Source organism: Synchiropus splendidus, chromosome 1 (assembly GCF_027744825.2).
Source record: "Synchiropus splendidus isolate RoL2022-P1 chromosome 1, RoL_Sspl_1.0, whole genome shotgun sequence".
In the NCBI taxonomy this organism is placed as follows: Eukaryota; Metazoa; Chordata; class Actinopteri; order Syngnathiformes; family Callionymidae; genus Synchiropus; species Synchiropus splendidus.
The window spans coordinates 59,344,632-59,368,925 of NC_071334.1; the positions used below are offsets into that span (position 1 = coordinate 59,344,632).

The following is a 24,294-nucleotide window of genomic DNA, read 5'->3' on the forward strand; positions in this document are numbered from 1 at the left end:
GCTCTTCTATTAAGGTATTTGGTAATTAAATAAATATGCTCTCAAAACACAACCTTTAGTTATTCATAGAGTACAGTCCAGTCTAAATAATTACAATATGCATTGCTTTATTTCAGATGGAAAAAATATATATATGCTGTATATGTACCAGCCAAGGAGCAGCAGTCATCAAACCATCTTTCGTAGACGAGAAGAGACAAGTGACTTTGCTAAAAGCAACAACACATCTTTACACTGCTACATTAAAAATGACGTTTAAAGCCAATTCACCTTTGTTTAAAAAAACATTTCACCAGTTAAACAACCAACCTTAAAACAAAAACAATGAAAAATACAGAGGAAAAACCGGCATCAGAATTATCTAGCACCAAATATATCAAGTTTTGAACGTCAAGGACAAAACCGCTTCACCGCAGACGCCAAACCTCCCATTCCAAGAACCTATTAAGGCACCTAAATGGGCGAAGGGCTTCTGAAAGCACTTCTTTGAGCAGTGTCTTCCATCACAGCATAAGAAGACTTCAGAAACTGGACGTAGTTCTGCAGGCTTTTGTTGGTTCTGTCCGACTGCTGCAAGCGATCCTTGAGGTCCAGAAGTCTGCTTTTGTACCGCCTCTCCACCTGCCCATGGCATTTGGAGATGATGACTGACAGCTAGGACACAGTCTTTCCGTGCAGTGCTTAGCGAGAGTCTCACCTCGTCTTTGTAGCGTTGCATTTGGTTGATCTCAGATGTAGTTCTGCTGAGCTGGGTCTCCAAGTCCAAAATTTTGGCCTGGGCAGTGCTTTCTTTGATGGCAGCACGCTCCCTGGTTTGAGACATCTGTGAGAAAAGAAAAAAAATCAACAATTATTAATTCAACAAGAACACAACATACATCATCCCTTCATCTATGACAGCAAAAAAGTGACTAAATGTCTGTCATGCAGGCCAAAATGAACACAAGTGTCAGCACAAACCTGCTGATGTGCATCAGCCAGAGCCTCATCCAGCCTTTTGCTCAGCAGAGAACATTCTCTTGTTTTATCTTGAAGACGAGACTGATTGTTTTGGATGATCTCCTCCCGCTTAGAGATGACAGACGTAAGATCGCTGTTCTGAGTGACCATCTCTTCCAGCTGTCTGCACGACTCAAAGAGAAACAAATGTCATTCATATAATAGATGTACTATTGCGTTGCACAGTCAACAAAGTGTTAAAAACAACATAATGAAACATAGAACCAACCTCTCCAGACTCTCAGCTTTCTGCTGCAGCTCTTTATTATCAGACATTAGAACCTTGTTTTTATGCTTGAGAAGCTCCATTTGGCTGCCCTGAGACTCAACCTTCACAAAAGGAGACATTAGCAGTCAACCATCAAATATTCAGTTTTGCTCAATCTTTATGGAATTGTTAACATTTGGAAAGATAAAAATTAAGGAAAATGAAATAATGGACTCTTGAAACATGCCAATGAAAAACATTTTAAGAGAAAATTATGAAAATATTTTTCATCACACTAGACAAAGGACTGACAGCTTGTAAAATGATTTCGAGAACAGAATATGACTAAATGATAATTTATTCACATTATTTCTAACATTTCTTCCATAGCATCTAGGAAATGTGTCCAGATGGATTCACAGTAAAAGTGAACTGCTAAGAGACATGAGAATGATTGGGGACAGCAGACGGATGGCTCAATTTAACCCCTAAATAAAACCGGCAGAGCAGTCACGACCGGGTTCTGAGAGATGTGAAACATTGAAAAAGTATTTCTGCATACAAATCTTTTGTTTTATTCAGTTGCTATACTATGCTAAATTGTACGTTTTATTACAGTAGCGCTAACCCATTTAAAAATATGGATATAAATCACAGTCATAACAACGGTGGTCACCTTCAGCCTCAGCTCAGTCAGGGTGCTACTCAGCTCCAAACTGCGTCTTTCCTGGCTGCGCATTTTGTCCTGAGCATCCTGCAGGCGTTGCTCAGAATATCGCAAAGTGTCTGGGAGTGACTCCAGCTCCGTCACTCTTGTCAGCAGTTCCCTGCGCACTTGCTCCACTTCCTGCTCCACCTCTCTGCGCACTGCTTGGGCATCCGTCTCCGCCTGAGCCAGTTTGGCCCGGTATTCATCTGCCTCGGCTCTGGTATTGTCCACCTAATCATCATCAATTTGAAGAAGCTCAGAGACAGTCAGACAGAGGAAACTCCCCGTTGCGAAGTCAGTCTCACGCACCTGGATTTTATAACTGTCCACCAAACTTTCATATTGTTTGATTGACTCTTTGACCTGCTGGAGCTCAGACTGAGACAAGGCCAGTTTCTTCTCCACTGCAGAGGCTGTAGCCTGGCAGACACACACGTACATTGAGATGAAGGGTAAGTGAATCGAGTAAAAGCTTCATCAGACTAATGCGATCAAAGCCAATGACAAGAAAAACGGGCCCAGGAGGAATTTCACTTGTTGCACTTACCTTAAGTGACTGGTTCTCTAGCTTGGCAGCAGCACTGCGGGAGGTTAGTTCCTGCAGCTGATTTAGCAAATCTCTGTTTGGTCTTCCTTTATCCCCTTCGTTCAACTGCTCATTCAACTCCTTAACACGCCTGAAAGACAATTGCTGATATAACAAGACACAGACTGGCTACAGCGATTGTGATAGATTACAACAAAATGTACCAGAGACTTCACTTTAACTGTCATTCATCTCCATTTCTTTTACATTTGTAGTATAAAAAACTTATAACAACAGATTTGTTGAGTGTCAAGGCTCAGCAGATCAACAAAAATCAAGATCACCTGTTCAACATGGACAGCTCCATCTCCAGTTTCTTCTTGTCTTCAATTTCTGCGACATGACGGCTCTGCCACATCTCAGCAGCAGAGAGTGCCTCCTCCACTTGCTTTTCCTGTTGAAATAAAATATTCATATTTTAGTCATGCCTAAAGCACAAAAAATAGAAACATTTGCAAACTGACCAAATCTAGAAGCTGGACGCTCAGCTGACCAGATGTGTCCTCATTACGCTCTGCTCGCTGCTTTTGGAGCCTTGTGGCCTGTTTCAGGGTGTTTTTGTCTGCACTGACCTTCTGCTTTAATCTAGTTTGCTGCTGCAGCAGACCATCCATCTCTGCTTTCTGCCGACTAGCCGCTCGCTCTAGGTTCTGAGTAGATGCAAAGAGAACAAAAATGATGCATTACGTAACCAAAAAGCTGTAACAGACTGAACTCTCAGTCAACTTGGTGAATACAACGACCTTTATCTGTACTGTGAGTCGGTTGTTTTCAGCCTCTTTGTTGCGTAGCTGTCCCTGTAAATGGGCTCTGGTTTGCTCCAGACTCTTAGACATATGAGCTGTACTTCTGGCATTTTCCTACGTTAGGCAAAAATGTAAATAATTACCATGAAAATATCCACAAAAAATTAAAAAAAGTGATGATAATGTTAAATTTGCATTCAGAACTTTACCTTCTCGGTTTGTAAACGTTTGCAAAGATGGCTCATTTCATTTTCTTTCTCTTGGAGTTTGACCACAAGTTGCTAAAACAGAAGATAAAAAGAAAAACAAACAAAACACAAATTCATTGCCGTTTTTCTGATCTTTTAAAATTTGATGTTTCCCAGTGACTTCACACACAGTAATGAGATGGGGAACGGAATACATGCTACTATCAAATATGAAACTCTTGTTAAACTTACAGCGTTCTCTGCCTCCGTTTCCGCAAGTCTTTTCAGTAATGAGTCCTTCCGCTCTGACAGGCGCACCAGTTCCATCTGTATAAAACAGCAGATTATTAAGTAACTAATCTATCAGCATTTGCGTGATCCAGGTGATACTGACTAATCGATTCTTCATCAACATAAACAAAAGAACTGCCAATATTGTTTTGGTAGTGATGAAAACAATAATGGACAAAAAAAGACTTCCAAGTGCTTGTTACTTGCAGAAACCAAACATCTAACTGGAAAACGAAATATTCCGCAATATGAAATATTTCATTGTAAGCATCGCAGCAAAAATGCACATTGCTTCTCTCAGAGACATACAACTGACGCCATATTTTGTTTATCAAGAAAAACAAACAATGACAAAAAGCACCTGTGGTCCTTCATTGTCCCGAAGAAGATTCCGCAGACTTTTATTGGTGGCCTCAAACGTCTCCAGCTTTTGCAACAACAGGTCATGATGATGTCCCAGAAGCGATGATTCTGACCCAGAGAACCTCTTTAACTTAAAAGGGGAAATTATTACATTGTAAATAGGAAAACATATAAATGGAAAATAAAGTTCAGGCCACCTGAAGTAACTAAATTTGGGCTCATGATATATTATTAAAAAAGACTGACAAGTCCATTCAAAATCACAATTGATATTACATGACACTTTCTCATCACTCACACTTCCAAAACTACTAGGCCATTTAGAAATGGACTCCCGCAGGGCTTTAACTGCATGAACAGCAGCTATTCCATGCTCTTCTGCTTCCATCAGTTTTCTAAGCAGAGCATCAGCCTTTGGACGCATGTCCCCCTCTGCTCTGCAAGAAAAGAAATGTGTTAAATAGTCATGTTTAGATAGAGGGAAATGTGATATCACAGAGCAGAACAATGAACTAAAATCCCGGTAAACATACCTATATTACTGATTACAGGTCAGTTTGCTGTGTTGAGGTTTGTAATTTTGAAATTATTTTAGCTTTGAGAGACACAAGCATATATATATATATATATATATATATATATATATATATATATATATATATACACAGACACACAACAATTTTATCTCGTTCACTTGCTCATTTTCAGATTTGTGGTGGTATGTTGCTGATAATCACCAGTTCAACAATGAAAACACTTAATGCGGTTGAATATAAAACGACAGATATTTACCCAGTGTACTCTGACTCCTGCAGCATCTTTTCCACAGTTTGACGCAGTCGTATGTTTTCCCGCTCTGTCTCCTTCAGCTCCTTTGTCACCTCACTCAGTTCTTCTTCCTGTTCAAAAATCACACGCTTGGAAACATCTAGCTGCTCTGACTGTTGCTCCAGAAACTTGACCTTTTTACGCAGCTCCACCTGGACACAATGATACGCAACAGTCAATCTGACCGTACGTTTTACAAGTTTGTTTTTTTAAAGATATTTTTTCGATTTGAGGTTCCCAAGTAGTTACTTTCTAAATTTGCTTCTCAATGTGCTGTTTGAGTACTCACATTAGTATTACAGAAATGAAGATTAAATGAGTCAATTGGTGCTTTTAGCAAAATAGGGATCAAAGCGCAGTGCAGAGGATGTCACAAAAGTAAAACAGAGAGCAGACAGACCTCATTTTTCAGAGAGCTGACCCCAGTCATTAAGTTGTCAATCTTCTTTTCATAATCAGTAATTCGATTATGGAGCCCCTCGTCTTGTTCTGCAAGGTCCGCCAATTGCAATGCACCTTGGGAATGTTGTGTGTACGACTCAGCTAGCGGGGGAACAATCTCAAGCTGGTGCCTTGGACCCTTCGAACAGACAGAGAAGAGACAGTGATTAAAGCTATTCATTATACATGGTCTTCTATGATATAAGCAAAATATATTGTGGCTGTTACCTCCCACTTGTATGACCCATTACGTAGGGTGGTCTTGCATGGTGGAGTCCACTGTAAATGGGTTTGAGCCTTGCCTGTGTGACACGAGGCTGGTCCATCTTCTTTGACCTGTGAAACAGAATGAGCGTCAATGAATCATATAGGAATTTTGTTTGAAGACTAAATATAAAACATAGGAATTTGTTGACACTTAAATAGTGTACAAGCTGATGACAACAATATTTGTTGAAGAAAATTATGAGAAACTGTTATCACATTGTGAATTTAAAAAATAAAAAAGTAAATTGCGTACCTGACGTTTAGTGGGTGTACTTGACCTCTGTTTTCTGACATGCACATGGACAGGGGTTGAATCACTGACATGCACGTGAATTGGAGGTGAAATCAATGTGTTTTTCATTGATTTCTTCTGGTGGAATTAAACACAGGGACAGAAATTTCATTAAGACTTGTTCACTGCCACATCTGTCAGACAAACTTTTGCTTGTGACTAACTTACCCTTTGCAGACCTATATTAGTTACAAATGATAATTACTTTGTCAGACGCATAATAGATGTCACACATTTCAAATGGCAAATCAGTACAAATAATATCAGACACTTTGGATATTACATTTATGTCATTGATGGCAGTAAGTGGCGATAGATATGCAATGACTACTTACTAATGACTAACATACATGGTAAAGCTTGAAAAATGTGTAACATGTAACACACCAGGACGATGGAAACACACGGACACAACAATACGTGAGGCTTTACATTTGGCAGCAAGCTTCATTAGCTGACCAGCTAACTCGTTTTGACTACTCGCCAAAGCGAGAATGGGGAAATATTCAAAAAGTCTTACCATGAAAAGACGACTTTAAATCTCTCTGGTTTAAATATAGTTCCTTCATGTATAAAATAGCATTTATGACTGGCAGAAAATGTGTAAACGTTCAACCAAACCAACACGCTCAGTCAAAACACATCGGTCGTAGAAGTCACTCTGTGGTTGGGCAGGTACATGTCACATGTCATGCAAACTTCGCAGTGATTGGTTGAGACCCAACTCTAGCCGTCACCAAGCAACGGCCAAGCAGAGGGCGGAGCTTTCATCGTTTCGAAGATGTTCACGAGAGTTGAGATGACTGTCGGTCCACAATTATTGCATCGCTTAATGAAATTGCATCGCTTTCTGGAACGAGAGTTTAACAACGAAAAAGAGAAGATATATATATAGTGGGTGTACTTGACCTCTGTTTTCTGACATGCACATGGACAGGGGTTGAATCACTGACATGCACGTGAAGTGGAGGTGAAATCAATGTGTTTTTCATTGATTTCTTCTGGTGGAATTAAACACAGGGACATTACATACATACATATACATATATATATATATATATATATATATATAATGGTTCCAACAGTAGAACTGTAGTATAGTTAAGAACTATATGCTCTTAACTGTCCATTGAGACATCTGAACCACATCACAAGTCATGAGGAGGTTTTTTCATATGACAGATTTCTTCCTTTATTTTATTGGCTTCTTGTGGCAACACAGAAAAAAACACTGTTACAACAATTAAATTGAATCATTGTCAGGACAGGACAGTAAGAGTACACCCGTCTTTGGCACTTTCTACTCTAAACAAACATGCTGCTTTTAAACATTTGTGCATTTTTTTTTCTCCTTCTTAACATAAATATTTTAAATCCGTTGACAGTTTGACACATTGAAAATCGCAAGCAAATCACACACGGCTTAAAAAAATGACCTCTCAAAAGTACAAAAAGGTAGAAATGACTCCTGGTTATCTCAGAGGGCTCAACATTGATCTGTAGGCAGTTGTGATGTCAAAAGAGCAGTAGATGTGAGCCCTGGACACGGAGCTGTGGCGGCTTGTGCTTATGTGTGGAAAACGCTTTGTCTCACAACTGTTTCTTTGCCTCAGCAAGACAGGAAAGACACAGGTGACATTGCTTTACAAACAATAACTGAAACAGTGATCACACTGCTATTCGCTGTTGGAAATGTCATTACACTATTTGCTATTTAAAGAAGCACACTTCTCAGGTTAGTGAACTTGTTTCACCTAAACTAAGTTTGTAAACAATTTTTAAAGCTCTAGCAGCAAATAAAACCAAATTCACATTCATGTATTTGTATCCGCATGCATCCATTGATCAGCTGCCAATTCTAACACTTACACAGTGAAAAAAATGACACACGTCATTTTGTTGGAACACACTTGTTTTGTCCACCACAAGTTTGTCCATGCGAGGCTCATTTGCATAATGTTAGTTTTATTTTTGGAGCTCAATCTCCATAAGTATGTTTTGCAATGAAGCAGAGAACAGAAGTTGCATACTGGTAACGTTTAACATTGCCAACCAACAGAGTCTGTGCAACATGGCAGCTGCAATGACATTAAAACTACTGGATATTTAAGTAGAAAAGACATTTACCAAATTTAAACATCATGCATTGAGTCTCGACTCGCTGGGCTGCCTTTTGAAATAAAATAAAAATAAAGAGACAATAAAATTATTCAATGAATGTGCTGGAATTTTAAATATACTCACTTTTTGTTAAATGTAAAAAAAAAGGTTAACTCAAACCCGTTGAAAGGTTTCACTGCAAAATATGCTCCTTTATGAATGTCATATTTAATCTTTTAGCCACAATTGCCTCAGTTTAAATCACCACACATTAAAAACCATAGAAGATGTGACATGCAATATAATTCATCCAGTAATCACATATGCTTATGCAAATCTGGAATGACCTTCTTACACATGGATTTTTCAATTATTCAGCATGTAAACAAACAGAACAGTCAGACAGAAGCTGTTGAGGAAATGTGTTTGAGGTGCATAAAGAAAAAGAAGAAAAAAATAAACTAAATGTGACCTTGACTGCAATGTGAAGGCCAGGTATGTTCATCAAGATTTTTTTTAACCATAACACCGCAAACAAGATCAGAACAATACCAAAACAGTTTAAAGTGCAATTTTACAATGTCAACACCAGGGGAATGTAGAAGCTTGTTTCACAATTAAATTAACAGACCACGCTCACACACAAATGTAAACTGCAATGAACCTCTTGCCACTTTCAGGTGAGGCTGGAATGTCATTTTGTTACAAAAATGGCTTTTAAAAAAGAAGCAAAACACATCTGGCCTGGGTATCACATAATTGTAATGAACATAATTGCTCTGCACATAAATGCCACAACACTTGTCACAATTATTGTCAATAAATAACAAGCACAATAAAATCAAAAGAAGCTAAAAACAATAACCAAATGTCAAATAAGGTTGACATTTTGGCAATTTAACTTCGCTACATGAGCATGCTAGGGGTACATTGATTCTGCCGAGACAGAAACAAATAGATAAGCAAATATATGAGCATTCAGACATGTCCTTCATGCACAATGGGCGAGTTTTTGGAAGAGAATCCAGGAGATGCTACATACCTCTGCAAAACCATTTTAAGAGCAACATGGAATCTTGAGGAGAAATGGATAAATAAGTAAAAATTGTAATTATTCTTTAACAGCTATTACTCTCTTCTCATGTTTCAGTAGTTGAAATTGTGAAACATATCGTCGTCTCCCAGGAAAAAAAAAATCAGGGCTGTTGGGACGGTTGTAGAAGCCTCATGGGGCTTCAATGATTTCATACACGGACAAATGTGCTTCAATTACAGTTATTTAACATACAACCTCCAGATGAGTCTCAGTCTGCTGGATGACAACTTAAATTATCTAAGAATTCAATGCATTTTTTTAACTGGTGAAAATCTATTTATGATGTAAGGAGAGAATTTTAGCAAGTAATTTTGAAAGTGATTTAAATATACATGGTTTTAAACAATTTAAGACTGAACCAACAGGTTCAGGTTGTTGTGTTTACATTATTGAGAGTTGACACAGCATTCATAGAATGATGCATGTCATCAGTGTGCGACCATTAGATTGTCTTACTTTCCCCAAAAACGACCTCCTTGCATACTTGAGACCCTGCACACATGCAAATTTTATGTAAAAAGCGAAGGTCACATTTGGTGGAGACGAAGTAGAATTGATCAACTCCAAATGTAACATCCAAAACTTTGGGGTGGGGCTTCGATGAATGGAATGGCAAGCAGCAAGACAATAAACTGTGTGCATCTCCTCCAATGCTAACATTTCGTCCCATTTAATGTCAACCTGCAATTTACCCTTAATTTCTGTCCCATCAGGTTCATCACAACCTTCATGACTCAAAATAAAAATCCAAAAATCCCACCAGTGAAGGCTGCTGTATGCACGGCCTTCACCTTTGGTTGGAATGTAAATGACGGTCAATTTCTCTCACATCCTACATGATGCTGAAAATTACAAGGCAAAATGGGGAATTTACAATGAATTTCACTCCATCTGTATGTAAACATTACCATGGTGCGCTGCAGTAAACAAATATGAGTGTTTGATACAAGTGTTTGTGCAAAAGGTTTTTTTTTCTTTGCCCACAAAATGAACAATGCAAATCAAAAACACAGGCAGTGTGTTGATGTGTCACTATGTACACATGTTCCTTTTGTCCTTGCAGCGATGTCAGTAGGCTTCCAGAGAATCATCCCAAAATAGACTCTGAACATCCAACATGGTGGCCAGCTCCAGGACATGCCTCTGAAGCGAGCTGCTCTCCACCGTCTCCTGTTTGGGGAGGTCAGGGTACGACTCTGGGAAGCTGTGTGCTTCCTGCAGCAACACAGGGAAATACTGTTGACTGACATATATTAGCCTGAAACACAGACATTTACCCAAGTGACATTCACCAACAGAATTCATTTGACAGTGTCACGCCTGAAAAAGACTTTTCACCACTTGTCTCACAATGCACTGCAACAGTTCAATCTAATGCCAACAGCCAAATGTTTTAGTACAATTTGGATTCCCTTTTTAACATAGTCAGTTATCGATCATTTAAAAACAAAGATGAGTATTAAAAGAATTGTACGGTGAAGGCGGAATTCACTGAGGAAAGCAAAATCTCTGAAAAGCTCTTCAGTAATTTATCACCCAGCCAAAACAACAACGTTGGAAAAACTTTCTAAAAATCGAATCCCATTTTCAAAACAAGATTAAGTAACTGGTGCGTGATTTAAGTCAAAACAGGAGCAGACTAAAAATGCTTGACGTTAAACTGTAACCTATAGTGGTTTGTGACAGCCTGGATCAGCACTTGTTCATTCCAAAATCCCTAAAAGATAATTTTGTGACAGAAAAATAGATAAATTGTCTTGCAAGTAAACATTTAACAGACGCTTGTAACTAATTTTCACAGAAATGTGATCTTGAACATGCACCAAAAGACAGACTGAAGCCATCAATTAATGTGAAAGCACTGTTGGACTGAAGTGAGGTAGCAAACAGAATTATGGGGAGTGTGTGTACTGGGTAATGCAGCAGTGAAGCGCTGCCGTCTCGCGACTGATCTGCTTCAATTGTAGTTAATGAGAGTGTTTCCATCAGCCTGTGTCAGTGTCCCCGACGTCAGTTGGAGCATTGCAACATAGTGGTTCCATTTTTTTTGGGGACGTCAAATAAGAGTAGTAGTTCAGACAGGAAGCCAGCTGAAGAAAAGCTTACATTTTAAATGTAGAATTTAGTCTGATACACCTACATGACAGCAGAGGTACCGGCACTGGCACCAAGATGTCAAATGAAAGATGATCTCACTTGACACTTGACACCAAGGATGACATGTATGAGATATAGTGAACGGTGAACGGTGAGACAATGGTCAGCCCAGCCCTTTTAATCTTTGGATGGTGTTGAACCATTTCTGTAGAGAAGTCCTTCTCAAATAGTGGGGCGGGCCCCCATGGAGGCGAGCGGCCCATTTGACCTCGGGGGAACATAGTTTTTTGCCGTACTAGTGTATTTTGTAAGTGTAATTTCACATCTACTCATGACTTTTTTTTCAGGCAAATTGATGTACAAATTGAAGTCTTTTCTGTTACAGACAATGATAATGTTAATAAAGTTATTCTTTATTGGAAGTTGATCTATATTATTTTCTTTACTACTAATACTATACTAATGATACTATTTACAGTTGGGTGGCACAGAAAGTGATTGAGAAGCACTGCTGTAGAGTCATCTCCTGACATAAGGAGGAGGTGATGCAGCAGCTGCTGCTTTTGAGGAGTGTCTAGACTCTCACACACAAACACAACGCTGGAGGACGTCCGAACATGACACCACTCCCACAAAGCCAGTTCATTTATCTCTTTATATTCCCATCCTATAGTGCAATGTGGCAATCATCGTGTCAGCTAGAGAAGTCCCTCCTCCACACCTGGTGCAGCAGGATAGAAGACAGATATCTCTGAGAGACGGCGGTCCATAAGCCACGGGTGGAAATGAAGAGCTGACGTATATTTGGGGAACATCATGAATCCAAATCAAGAAGAAGTTCTGAGAATTGCATGTGGATGGTCACTTACCCGGAATACTTTATGCAGTCGAAATGTAGCGGAACAAAACACAAAGCGTATCAGGAGCAGCCGGAGGAACTCATCACCGAAGAATTGCAAAAAGGCCTGATCTGTGGATGAAAAAGAAAACAAATACGTACAACTTCAGCTAATTTCAGTTTTTATTTTTTGTTCCACAAGTTCAAAGCCTTGAGGCCAAATCCCCACCAATGTTGTCACCACTCCAGCAGACAAACACAATACCTATAGATCTCGATCTAGTTATTAGTTGGCCAATGTCACGGTAGACATTTTGAAGAAACTCCTGGGCTCTCTCCCAGAGTCCTCGTCGCACGCTGGTTAATCCACAGACAGACAAGAAAGCCATGAGCGGATTGTAGAGGAACAAAGTGAAGAGACTTCCACGCTGGGATTGATCTGATCAAAGAGAAGATGCAAGTGAGGATGACAAAAACAAAACTTTTTCGAAACATTTGATTGATTGGAATGCAAAAAAAAACCTCACCTTGAATATTTTTGGGATAGACCTTTGGTGACAGCAGGCAAACCAGTGGCTGACCAAAAAGGTTTGTGAATTTCTAGAGAAAAATGAATGAAGCAAAATGGCGGAATGCGTTAGCAAATCCTTGCTACTATAGCCGTGACAACCGGTGCAGATACCTTGTAGGCTGAGCTGTTGGTGGAATCCACAATGACGAAAAGAGGCTTTCGGGTGAAAGGGAACAAGTCACCAGGATGAAGGCTGCAACAGAATAAACAGGAGAATCGTGGGATTGCAGCATTTTGAGTGAGGAATCATGTATCTTAAACACAAGACATCACTACTGTTTTAATAGTTAAGGTAAAAATATAAACTAAAAAGTAGGTCAGTGAGGGCCTATGATTGATTATTGTCATTCATGCATTCAATTTCTGAATGGATGAAGGTTCAATTTGGATTTATACTAACAATATTAAAGGAAGTAAAAAGTGTCAAAAACACTTAAACATTCAGTAAACTGAGGGGTAATAAACCCCAAAAAGTCCTCACCAGTGCATTTCTTTCTGGGCCTGAGTCCTCTTCTGGACAGTCTCGCCGTTTATCACGTCTCGATTTGTATTCGTGAGGACTCCACCAAAATCATATGGCCCTGTCCATAAAGAGGGTTTTTTCAGTGAGATCATTTTCTTGTAGTCCACAACAGAAAAGTTTCCTGAACATATTTCATACACGATCATACATATTTCTGTATGACAGTTTTATGACACAGTACGATGTTTAAATACTGACAGTGCAAATATATGAGGGGCCGTATAGGACAAAGGAGGAAAAATCATTCTTCACCTATCACACATATACACTTGGCCTCAAAATGATTCAAACCACATGAAAAAAAACATTATATATTAGATTCTTCATTTACAAAAGCTATTATACTGCTCATACCTGTGTATGTTTTGTCATCTCGTGGCTAGGCACAAACCTACTTATGATTAGCTAAACTATACTTCAAATGACACGTTTTTCTGAGATTTTGCCAGAGGTATTAATAGTTTTGGCCATATATTGAGTTACAACAGTACAGTATAGCTACTCATATGTGGGTTTGTGCTGACCAACGACAAGACTCACAGGAATTAGAATAATAGCCTTTGAAGAATGTAAAATAGGATGCTATTTCTAATGGGGTACGAATCATTTTGAGGACAGGTGCATATTCTCGCTTAAATTTAGTGGGTATATTGATGTGTGAGTGAGTATATATTTGTGTGAGAGGTTAAGACTTTTGTGCAAGTTGCATTTTACATCCAAATTGGGTAAGATAGTAATTTTCACAAAAAAAATATTTTTCAGACCTCTCCCCATGGTCATAAAATCTTGACACGACATAACTTAGGAGTATGACTAATAGTTAATAATAGTTGACGTTTACCTTCATAATCTGAATGTCCAACTGGGAAGACTCCAGTTGCCGACAGGTAAACAAGTAGGACACTATTCGCAGGCAATTCCTGTAAATTGCAAAAAAAAAAAAAAAAGTCAGGCTATGAATTAAAAATGATGGTCATTTTTAAGATGATCAATCACTATCATGCAAGGTTTATTCTAATAATAAAAAAGAGATATGTTTGAGTTGGTTCTCATTCTTCCAGGCCATTTAAACTTCAGGACTGAAAGAACTGGACTTTGTTTCATCAATACATAAACTATTGGTTTGTACGAAAATTGTGTGTTTTGTTAGTGTTGTGAAAATGGAACACTGACCTTAAAAGAGGCAGACAAGAATGTAAAAAGTTGGCTGAATGTTGGTTTATACAGAAGATACTTGTGAGGGTTTTCCCTCTTCGCTGGCTTCTCAGTGGGTTCCTGTAGAGAGAGAGAAACAGCGTTCAGTGGCTGGATATATTGGATATTTCATGGATATATTGACGCATGGGTAGGTTTAAAATGTTGGACTTCTGTTTGACATGATGTAGGAGTGTTGCATCATGAAGTTTTAACATGTTTGGAGTCAATATCCCCATTTAAAACTGCTTCATACTCACACTTTGTTCTGCATTCAACTTTCAATAAACTAAAAATTAAATGTAACCTCAGGAACAATGCATGAGTAGGCAGTATGAAATGATCATACAGTATATCGTCAACAGAGGTGGTTGAGCTGAATTGCAATGCAAATGAATCTTGTTCGAAGTGAAGTGAACGATTGCATGAGAGCTGGATGTCCTAATTGTGCCACGGAGCATGTAAGCCTGTTCTTCTAACCAAAGGAAGCACATCATTAGAAATAGGTGAAGCAAGTTCAAAACCTGTGTTTCACTTCTTTGCAGGATTATTTTGCCTGGAAAAATCTGCCTCAAACGGGTTTGAAACCAAATGGAAATGCCCGCGGTTTTCGAATGCAAAGCAAGCAATGATACCAATACTATCAAAACAGCGCAGAGAAGTTATAAAATCATCTGTGAGGAGGCAAACCTCGCCAGTAAAAGACAAATTCTTTATCCACTCCTTACCCAAACGCATTATATGTTTTGTACAGCGGACCCTTCTAACAAGAGTTCTGCATTACATTTACATTACAGTTCGGTGTTACCATTCCATCCGTCTCCCATCCGTTCAGACACTTCAACACTTGTCACAATAGCTTGAGTAATAAAAACAATAAAAACAAGTCCTTCGTTTACATGAAGCTGCTCTTTTTCCTACAAAAAAAACACTGGCAAATCCATTATTATTTGCTGTTATTGATGCCACTTCCACCAGTTCAGTGCACAGTGCAGCAGTACCTCCATTGAGGACACAAGTTGGTGGCTGTGTTTGACCACTAACTGTATATAACCTTGTATAAATACAATGTATTTTATGGTAGTATGTGGAAATGAAATTCTATTGAATTTTTTTGTATCAATTAAATGATATGAAATGATGTACTTCTTCTTTCTAATTATGTATTGGTTGATGTTGGTGTCTGTGATACATTATGCATTAGTAAGGAGCATACATAAAGGTATGTGTTGTGTAAGGAAGATAGAAAAAACATATGACAGATTAATAACAATTACAAGACTTACAAGTGTTGCTTGTTTGGAAGTCTGAGTTGCAAGGTTTACAGGTTCCCTCTCCAAAGCTTGAAGCATTCTGAACATGTCGATGGTTAACTCGCTGAACTTAACCTGAAAAAAAAAAAATGGAAAACTATCTCAACATTAGCATGCAGATAACTTTTGAATAAAAAAAAGAACATGTAGGATGCAGAAAAATATATACGCATAAGAATTCAAATTTTATAGTAGGAGTGTCTTTGAAAAGAGGTATTGCATTTGTGCCTCTCTGAAATCTTTGCTTTCAGGATTAAGAGTCAGAATTAGTGAGTTAAACCTGGCTGTTGCAGTTGCCGATGATCAGTGCATCAGCAAGGACGAGCTGCCCGACCACCATGCCCTGTTCAAGGGGAGGAACGCTTCCTTCCTGCAGCCGATTGCTGATGACCATGACTCCATTATTGTCATTGAGAACCACAGCTGGGTCTGCCTGTTGGTCAAATTGTGAAAGGTCATGCTGGAGTGGAGCCCAACTTCACTTTCATGCACACAACACGGACAAGTTCAAACAATAATATAAGCACAAGTAATAATGATTTAACATAGAAATTACCTCAATAAAAGCCGCCACCTCTTGCAGAACTAGATTCCATTCCAACTGGTCTTCTGTGTTGAATCGTTGTGTGTAATCCTCAATTTCTTCTGATAATTCCTGCAGACAGAGCATCATAACTAAGAACTCAATGAAATGACTTCAGGCCTTCAATTAACTAATTTAATCTTGGAGTGGGCCTCATAATCTTTTGTTTTCACAACACTACTGAATTGTTTCCATCTTGTTTGGATTGGACACTGATACAGACACTCTTTTACAATAAAGTCACACTGTTTCGTGGTTCAGATTATGGCTGCTATTATGGTGTCAACTGCCAAATTAAGTGACATTAAAGACGTCATTGAAAGGGAGTGGGTTTTTAGCTTTTGTGGGGTATTAAAAGCTATCCTCAATGGCAGGCTGTAAGTAGGTATAAATCCAGGTAACACAAAACCTTATGACAAACATCACAGATACTTTGTCGAGAAGCACTGATCAAACAATGCTCCCTCACACTTATGGCATGTGTTAATTAAGAAAGTTGTACGATGCTACTGCCACCTGTTGTCCGAGTGAGCTCATTGCAATCAATGGTATTTAAAATGCTAAATGACATCATACTAGATAGCTACAACAAATGTAGATCAATAATACTGGGTTAAAAATGGGGTGAAAGGGCAGAATGGTGGAGGTCTGTGCTCTCTGAATGCTAATTTTAAGAATTCTTCCCTATCTTCACCTGAGCCCATGTTTTCATGAAAGGTACAATAAAACCTGCTATTGAAGAGAAAGGACGTAGCAGCCATCACTACCTGTGAACTCTGAGGTGTAACAGTGTTTTGAGTGTCTTGGGGAAAGGAAGGTGTAGGAGTCTCTGAAAGGCCTGACTTTAAAAAAGAAAACATTCTGGTAGTAGAACGGTTTTTAATCTTCCCTCATTCCGTGACAGAAGCTGCATCTCAGCAGGAGTTTAGCACTTGTAATCCCTTCCAGACTGTACATTAACACATAATCTTACTAGAATACTCTCAGCTACAGGGGATTTCATCAGTAGTGACACTGAGCAAGGCAGTATAAAACACATTTTTCCATACCTTCACCAAAACTTTGACAAGGTCCATTTTGTTGAGCAGTAAACACACAACAATGTAACGAGCATAATATCGAAGCTTCTTGACGACTAGTTCCGGCCTATGAGAAAAAAAAAAGACATGAAAGAACTTGATGATGATCACAACATCACTCTTGATCAATCAATTCTACTACAGACAGTATGAACGTTTACATAATATTTCTTGTTACCTCAAGGGTACAAATGCACTTGATTCAGCCAGGTAAGAAGTGACACACTAACTCTCTAGAAAACCGGTCCTCGAGGGCTGCAGTGGGTGCATGTCTATGTTCCAACCCAGCTAGCACACAGCTTCACCAGTTACTGCATGTTTCCGCTGACATCTGATTGGTTACACTGTGAATCCATGATGAGTTGGAACAAAAACCTCCATTGCAGCCAATGCAGCCCGTTCTGGAACAGCTTGGACAGGACTGCGATAGAGTGATGTGAAACAGTAATTAAATAATACAGTAAACAAACATAACTTATTAAAACCCCAGATAAAGAGTTTTAGGTTGACAAATAGTGAAAAAAAACAAGTTCCAGATGGAGGGATGACAGGTGGCAGGTTTTGGCTCAGGTTGTCCTGACCCAAACTTTCAACATGCTGTCCTCTGCAGTCTGTTTTCTACCTATAGTAGTTCCAGAGAACCCAACTGTGATGGATAAGGACGGACCAATTGATAGTTGGGAGAGTCATCTGCGACCACAGATGGGTCTCTTCAGTCGGCAAAGTAAGTGCAACTAGGTTTGGACATCGTCACCTGCATGGCTGGTCAGTGTGATGTAGCACCAGAGAACAGGTCAAAATCACCAGTTTTCTCAAAGGCTGGAGGTCATGTTTGTCACAGTGATGTTACAGTTTAAAAACCTTGAACTCATTTGTGCCAAATGCTATTCTTATTATATTCAGCACCAGTACTCACCTGTCCTCTTTGTTGACCTGATAGTAGTAGGATCGCTGGCGGATGGCAGAGTAGAATGAAAAGGCCTCATTCAGGTAACTTGTTTCTGAGGTACGAAGGCTGTTGAAACAAAGGACAGATTTCATTGGATTATGTTATCGTTTTAAAGCGCCATTATTATTTGCAAAAGAGAAAACAGGTCACTTACTAATAGTGGTAATAAAGCTGTCCGATTTTCGAGGCAACCTCCCCAATCTGCCATCTCTTCAAGCCGTAGCGAGTATCTAGAACCTGCCTGTCAGCAAAGCAGGAAACATTACATAGTAAAGTAAACATTAAGTAAGCAGTACACTCTCATTCAGTGGAATTTTATACTTCAATGTCTCCTACTCCAACCAAGAGTGAAACAGATGTTACCTGTGCTGCTGTTGAAATTTCCACAGTTTGGTGTAGACGTCAAAGGTCCTGCCGAAGTAGGACTGCCACTGCTTGTGTCCATACTGAGGAAGGTCTCTGAGTAGAAGTACGGAGGGAAGAGAAAGCATTGTATCGAGATTAGATCTGTGGGGGGAAAATAAATGAATACACAACACATTTGTATCTACATAAATATGTTGTCAAACTCCCCATCTCCATATGCCTATTTTGAGTCTAATAATGGAACTTTATCATGACTGACTGCTGGAAAACAGCCTGTTAAAGAGGAACTAATGTGACAATTTCTCTTAAAACGACATTGGACCCCTATTGAACACATCAGTATGTCTGTTTACACCATACTTTCTGTGGATTGAAATACGTACATTAGAAAATGTGCATAGGCTTCGCCCATTGAAAATGCTACATTTCCAGGGAGCGTGCTTTCGAATCTCAGGAGGAAAGATACCGCCTTCCTTGCTTCTGAGGAACAACTTCTCTTTAAACATCTGCCTCTGTTCGGCTACTTACCTCAATTGTTCAACGCTGGGTGAGATGACCTCTCCGCTATTTACCTCAGATGTTTAGCCAGTTCCACTACTCGTAGCAGTGATAATAAGATCTAGTTGTCGAGTCCATCACGTTCCAAGTCATAAGAGAAACGGTAGCTTTTGATCTATCTACACGGTAAACTAGCATTTAACTTTAAACTTTAAGTTTGACATGTCATGCTCATAGTGCAGACCACAAAGAATGACTATCCACCTGAGTTTATTAGAATTCATCAATGTCTGATGTGAAATCACTGTGTGCGAACGTTCGCTCAAGGTCATGTTTTCCATTTGATCAATAATATGTCCAAGTGATTATATTTTACGTATGAGTGCTTAGTCTGACCAACTAGACCAGCAAAACCTCACCACAACAGGAAGAGAGGAACATTTCACTTGGGTTCTGAACTAAATAATTTATAACTCCATAAAACAATCGAGCAGCGGAACAGAATCAAAGCCAAATCAATGCAGAATAATAGAACCACATATGTGGGAGAGTTGACGGTTGATTTATCAAATCATTAAACAATTGAAAGCAACCATCCGTCAGTCCCACTCCAATATCCCGGGCCTTTTTGTGTTTGTCTCTGGCAGTGATGTGTTGTTTGGCTCGCACTTGTGTAGGTGGCAGGTTCACTAACTCAGCGTGAAAAATACCACCACTCCAGATGGTCCCACAGTTTGATAGCCCTTCGCAGTCTCTCGACCAAACAATATTTTGTAAGCCACATTCATACTGCAATGACTTCTTCCATGATTTTAAATGAAAATGAAGAGCTGCAACAAATTCAATTTGCATATTTAATACATTCTAGCATATAACAATTAGTTGCCCAACTTGACACCTGTGTAATTTTAAAAGAATTTAGAAATGATTTCTATTAGTAACATGCAGGCAGTACAATCATCTTCGAATGGGCGGGAGCAACTATAGATAAAGGAATGATGTTGTCCAAAGCCTAAAAGCCAAAGCTTAAAAAAAAATCACCACAGAAGGTAAGAGGTACTACACAATTACATTATTAATACTACGCCAAATATTATTATTCTCACAGTGCTCTCAGTTTATACAAATGAAATAATGAAACAACTGACAAAGTTCTTCCTTGAAAACAGATGAAGCTTTGAAGTCAAACAGTAGCTTAACACTGTGACTGGATGACAATTAAGGAAGTGACTTGTTTTTATTAGATTCAGGCCTATTTATACACCTGAAAGTTGGGTGACTGGCTCCCTGCTGATTCTCTGATCGCAGCCTTGAAATCAGAAAAGTCGCTGTGGTTTACCAATGATATAAGTATGCATTTAGAAAACATTTAGAAAAGCTGATCTTTAACTTAGCAATAAAACTGGCACAGAGTAAAAAAATACATGGAGTACACATTTCAGGGTTTCCGCAACATGTAGATGATCGTGGAGCCATATATTTTAAAGAACTCTCATGTGATCAAACATTAAAATGATGAGGAAACATCAAACTATCGGGAAGACACATAACACATCATGGACATGGATATAGTTATGGTGTGTTTTTAACGGAAAAATCCCCAAACAAAACTAGATGACAGGAACTTAAGTCGAGCATCCAGCCATAAGAATGAAAAGACAAACGGGGTGAGGGTGGCTGCAGATAGGAGATTTACTTCTCATGATTATTACCAACCAAATCAATACATGTCAGAACTGCCCCCTCATGATTGTTTATTTTTCCAAATTCCAATGTATTTTTTTCCATTTTACTCTCTGTCTAATTTTTCTGAATTCCATATCTATTTGTGGGAATCACATTTTTAAATTTCAGTGCCCAATAGTGTTTTATTTTTTTGTTGTAAAGGAGTAAAATGTCCACAAATTAAACGGAAATCAACTTAAATTTGTTGTATCAATTCATACAGTACATTGACAAAAGTCGGTTGTTTAAAAAAAAAAAAAAAGTCGTTCTCATGCTCATATCAGGTTCCAAATAATCATTGGTTAATGTAACGTTTCCAACAAGCAGCCATCATTGTTTTTGTGATTCAGAACGCTGCATGAGCGTCTACTCTTGTGATGTTCTGACCAAGGCCATTTCAAGGAATTAGGTTTGTTTAATACAAGTTTCACTGAATATACAAGTAATTCATATCGAACAGATGAGCAATATGTACAAGGTTTGGATAACCGTCACATAAAATTTTCACACATATATGATGCAAACTGATACTGCTCAAGTTTGATATTGAAGCTGGAAACTTAGTTTCTCTCTCATGCACTCGCACAACACCATTTGAATTAGAACCGAATGAAATTGATATGATATGATATTAATTCACAACCTAAAGAATCGAAATGTAATCGCACTGTGAGGTTCTTAACAATACCCCGTTCAACCTGCTGCTCACTGTCATCCTGGCAAGAGTCATCCTCTCAACTGTCCACTGCAATTGCTCATTGGGTGTCTCCCTCTTCTACCTTTTCCATGCATCACCATCTCAGACATTCATGTCCCCAGACACCTGGCCTCTTCTAACTTCTCCACATTAATTCTCCCTCTGATGAACTAAATCTTTCCTTTCTAGTCACTCACATCTCTCAGCTTTGACACTTCAACTAACCTGAGACCATTGAAGAGTTGTTTGGACTTGTCCAGGAGATAGCAGAAGTCTGTGACAGTCTTCCTCTCACCTAGCGGAATATCATCCTCATTCTCAGCTCCAGTCATGGCAGTAACCTGAAGGTGAAAAAGAAAAATGATGGAAGTTGTCACAGAAATTGCAGCCCTTTGTGCGGCATGGTGCGACCCAGCCCATTATGCAACACAGATACAACAGATCCAAGATGTAAAGACTTGGGCTTTAGGGTCGATATTTGTGCAATTTAACTCAGTTCTAGCAAGTGATTTCACACTCCTGATGTGTGATAAAGGATTCAACTTGGTCTTGGTCCTGGTCTTGGTCTGTGACCTTCCAGTGAACATAGGTCCTTTCAGTGTGAAGTTTGTATGTTGTGGGTTAGCATTGGTTCCCAGCACTCCAGATTTCATCCCACTGTCCAAAAACACACAGCGTGCAAATATACCAAATATATAACATATAAAGGAATACCAGAGAATCATACAATTGCTAGTTGTAGCCATGCACTAGCTATACAAACTATTCATATGCTCACATTGGGGAAATAATGGGCTTAACAAAGTCTCCAGTCAACCATGTTATTATAGGCCCATCCAGCAAAGTCAGAGATCCTTTCAAACCTCAGAAGTTGACCTGAGCACTCAGGAAGAAATTGCCCCTCCAGAAGGAAAGCACAAAACAATAATGAACACTGGACTGTAGGAGCAATGTCATGTTTCTGCTGTATTTCTTGCAAAAAAAAAAAAAATTAAACAAATAAATAAATAAAACGTGGGGGGAAAAAAAGTGTGTATGCAAGTCCAACTAAAAACACGTGACACAGAAGTATAGCACATGGTTTATGAACTGACTGAAAATGGCAAAAGTTGTTGGGAAAACAGACATTTCTCAATTCTGACACCTGACAGTCGGCCCAGTTTAACAAGAACATTAATAAGACACTGTGAAGGATGTCACATGATCACCCTTTTTAGAACCAATGTGTCCCAGATTTCAGCTTCGCAGTGGGGCCAAGATAACTGTGATATCAGGTCAAGGTAGAACAAGTCAAGTCAGCTTTTCAACAGTTTGAAAACAGTCAATTCAATGCACTGAAGCTGACACAACATGACTCCAAAGTTGTGTGTGTGATGGTGTGGATACAAGTCACATTAGCTACAATAACTTCAACCTTTTTCACATTCACTCAATGGAGATCTTCCTCTTCATCTACCTGGTACTTCCATTTCTAACATTCTTCTTCCATCATACAACCAGTCTCTTCAGTTACAATAAAACAAGTTGAAATTAATAAAAATCAAGACTTATGTGTGTAAAAAAATATGCACTTCTGAATTAATTTGAAGTTTTGTTCCCTTCAAACCAAAGACAGATGAGCAATCTTAACTGTGTGTTCCGTAACATTGGTGTCATAAGTGAATGAATGAAGATGTACATAAACGTGAATGCTAAACAAAATACCCAGTATGAAAGAATACCACTTAAAATTGGAAACACAAGTTAAAACAAGATGTGAAGTCCAAAAAAGGTTTATATAAAATATTACTCACTGGTAATAATTTCATCACATTTAAAATGGTACAGGTTTCTTTTAGGCTCGCTACATTTTCATTCCCTGGAAAATAAAGGCGGTTGATCAAATGTGCCATGTTTGTTATGTTGCTGGAGCAGGACAGCACTTCTTCTACAGCTTTATAAGTGAACACTAGTGACTCCTACAGGATAATTGCCTGACAGTGGAATGAGACTTGGAGTGATGGAGGCTCACTTGGCACGGATGGTTGTAAGTTCTCATACAGTACCGGGAGGCGAGGCAGAAGAAGAAAAAGCCTACTAAGAATTGTATAACCAGGGTTGTAACTTGTGCGTCATACATCTACTGACCAGAAAGGTACATGCTTTGAGCCAAATAAATAGCTCGAACTTCGAACTAGCCATTGACAACAGCACTGTTACCTTGTTACTCCGCAGACTATCACATGGAAGCACTGTAGTTTTACGATGATGTAACATTGTGACTTCGGCAACCTGGCGTGGTTGTAATGCAGTGCGGGTTTAAATCAAATTCCTCGACTAATCTTACCTCGCTTCGGTGGTCCTACCTAGGCTGCCGGCTAACGGTGAAGAACGGCGGTGACAGAGACGCGGCTCACAATTCAGAGTAAAAGCCACACTGCGCTGCGTCTGCGAAGCCCGCTTTTGTTTGCATCTCCCCGCAACTAACTCACACTGCACTGCGGTCTCTTCCGGCCGGAGTGGCGCCGCAGGTTTCAGTTGTCCTGTGACGGACAAGGTGGCAGGGGACGGCGGGGTGAAGAAGACAGCTGCTGCCTTCACTGCCACTGGCTAGCTTCATCCGGGTCGAGTGCTTCAAAATAAAAGCATGGCGAGTTGAAGTAATGCAACCGGATCTGCTTTTTCCTCCAATAACGGTGGTTAATGTTCATCAGAATGAACACCGTAGGCAAAAAAAATTATATTGACACCCCCCAATACTCAGGCCA

General features: G+C 39.2%; 2 protein-coding genes across 4 annotated transcripts; both read right to left on the bottom strand.

Annotated features, from left to right (window-relative positions):
• Positions 1–110: 110 nt before the first annotated feature.
• Positions 111–6,600, bottom strand: odf2a (outer dense fiber of sperm tails 2a). 2 transcript variants are annotated; one of them, XM_053878477.1, is made up of 19 exons: positions 6,439–6,600; positions 5,880–5,996; positions 5,588–5,695; positions 5,319–5,498; positions 4,883–5,070; positions 4,389–4,527; positions 4,089–4,220; positions 3,689–3,763; positions 3,458–3,529; positions 3,246–3,362; positions 2,967–3,152; positions 2,787–2,896; positions 2,464–2,593; positions 2,226–2,336; positions 1,884–2,147; positions 1,229–1,329; positions 961–1,123; positions 698–823; positions 111–621 (listed from the first exon to the last, which is right to left on the bottom strand). In XM_053878477.1, exons 1-19 carry the CDS (start codon positions 6,439–6,441, stop codon positions 454–456), a joined length of 2,490 nt encoding a protein of 829 aa, XP_053734452.1. In that variant the 5' UTR covers positions 6,442–6,600; the 3' UTR covers positions 111–453. The 2 variants fall into 2 exon arrangements, with proteins under 2 accessions (XP_053734452.1, XP_053734463.1); XM_053878488.1 differs by having other exon boundaries at positions 5,880–5,993; positions 6,439–6,581.
• Positions 6,601–7,110: 510 nt separating this feature from the next.
• Positions 7,111–24,140, bottom strand: scai (suppressor of cancer cell invasion). 2 transcript variants are annotated; one of them, XM_053853975.1, is made up of 17 exons: positions 24,019–24,140; positions 21,773–21,888; positions 18,625–18,720; positions 18,416–18,502; positions 18,229–18,327; positions 17,283–17,379; positions 16,207–16,305; positions 15,931–16,083; positions 15,624–15,725; positions 14,317–14,418; positions 13,985–14,063; positions 13,102–13,201; positions 12,732–12,813; positions 12,577–12,649; positions 12,315–12,488; positions 12,081–12,181; positions 7,111–10,329 (listed from the first exon to the last, which is right to left on the bottom strand). In XM_053853975.1, the coding sequence occupies exons 2-17, from the start codon at positions 21,877–21,879 to the stop codon at positions 10,183–10,185; spliced, it is 1,698 nt and encodes a 565-aa protein (XP_053709950.1). In that variant the 5' UTR covers positions 21,880–21,888; positions 24,019–24,140; the 3' UTR covers positions 7,111–10,182. The 2 variants fall into 2 exon arrangements, with proteins under 2 accessions (XP_053709950.1, XP_053709949.1); XM_053853974.1 differs by having other exon boundaries at positions 23,874–24,127.
• Positions 24,141–24,294: the final 154 nt, after the last annotated feature.

Bases quoted from the DNA above. Each gene is read 5' to 3' on its own strand.
- scai (XM_053853975.1), bottom strand. From the start codon at position 21,879: ATGACTGGAGCTGAGAATGAGGATGATATTCCGCTAGGTGAGAGGAAG. The intron at 14,419-15,623 runs GTAAGTCTTGTA...CTCTCTCTACAG, and splicing joins CTTCCAAACAAGCAACACTT to GAACCCACTGAGAAGCCAGC. The intron at 12,182-12,314 runs GTATTGTGTTTG...TTTCATCCACAG, and splicing joins AACTAGATCGAGATCTATAG to ATCAGGCCTTTTTGCAATTC.
- odf2a (XM_053878477.1), bottom strand. The intron at 5,696-5,879 runs GTACGCAATTTA...TCTGTTTCACAG, and splicing joins GTACACCCACTAAACGTCAG to GTCAAAGAAGATGGACCAGC. The intron at 4,528-4,882 runs GTAAATATCTGT...CTTTTCTTGCAG, and splicing joins CAGGAGTCAGAGTACACTGG to AGCAGAGGGGGACATGCGTC.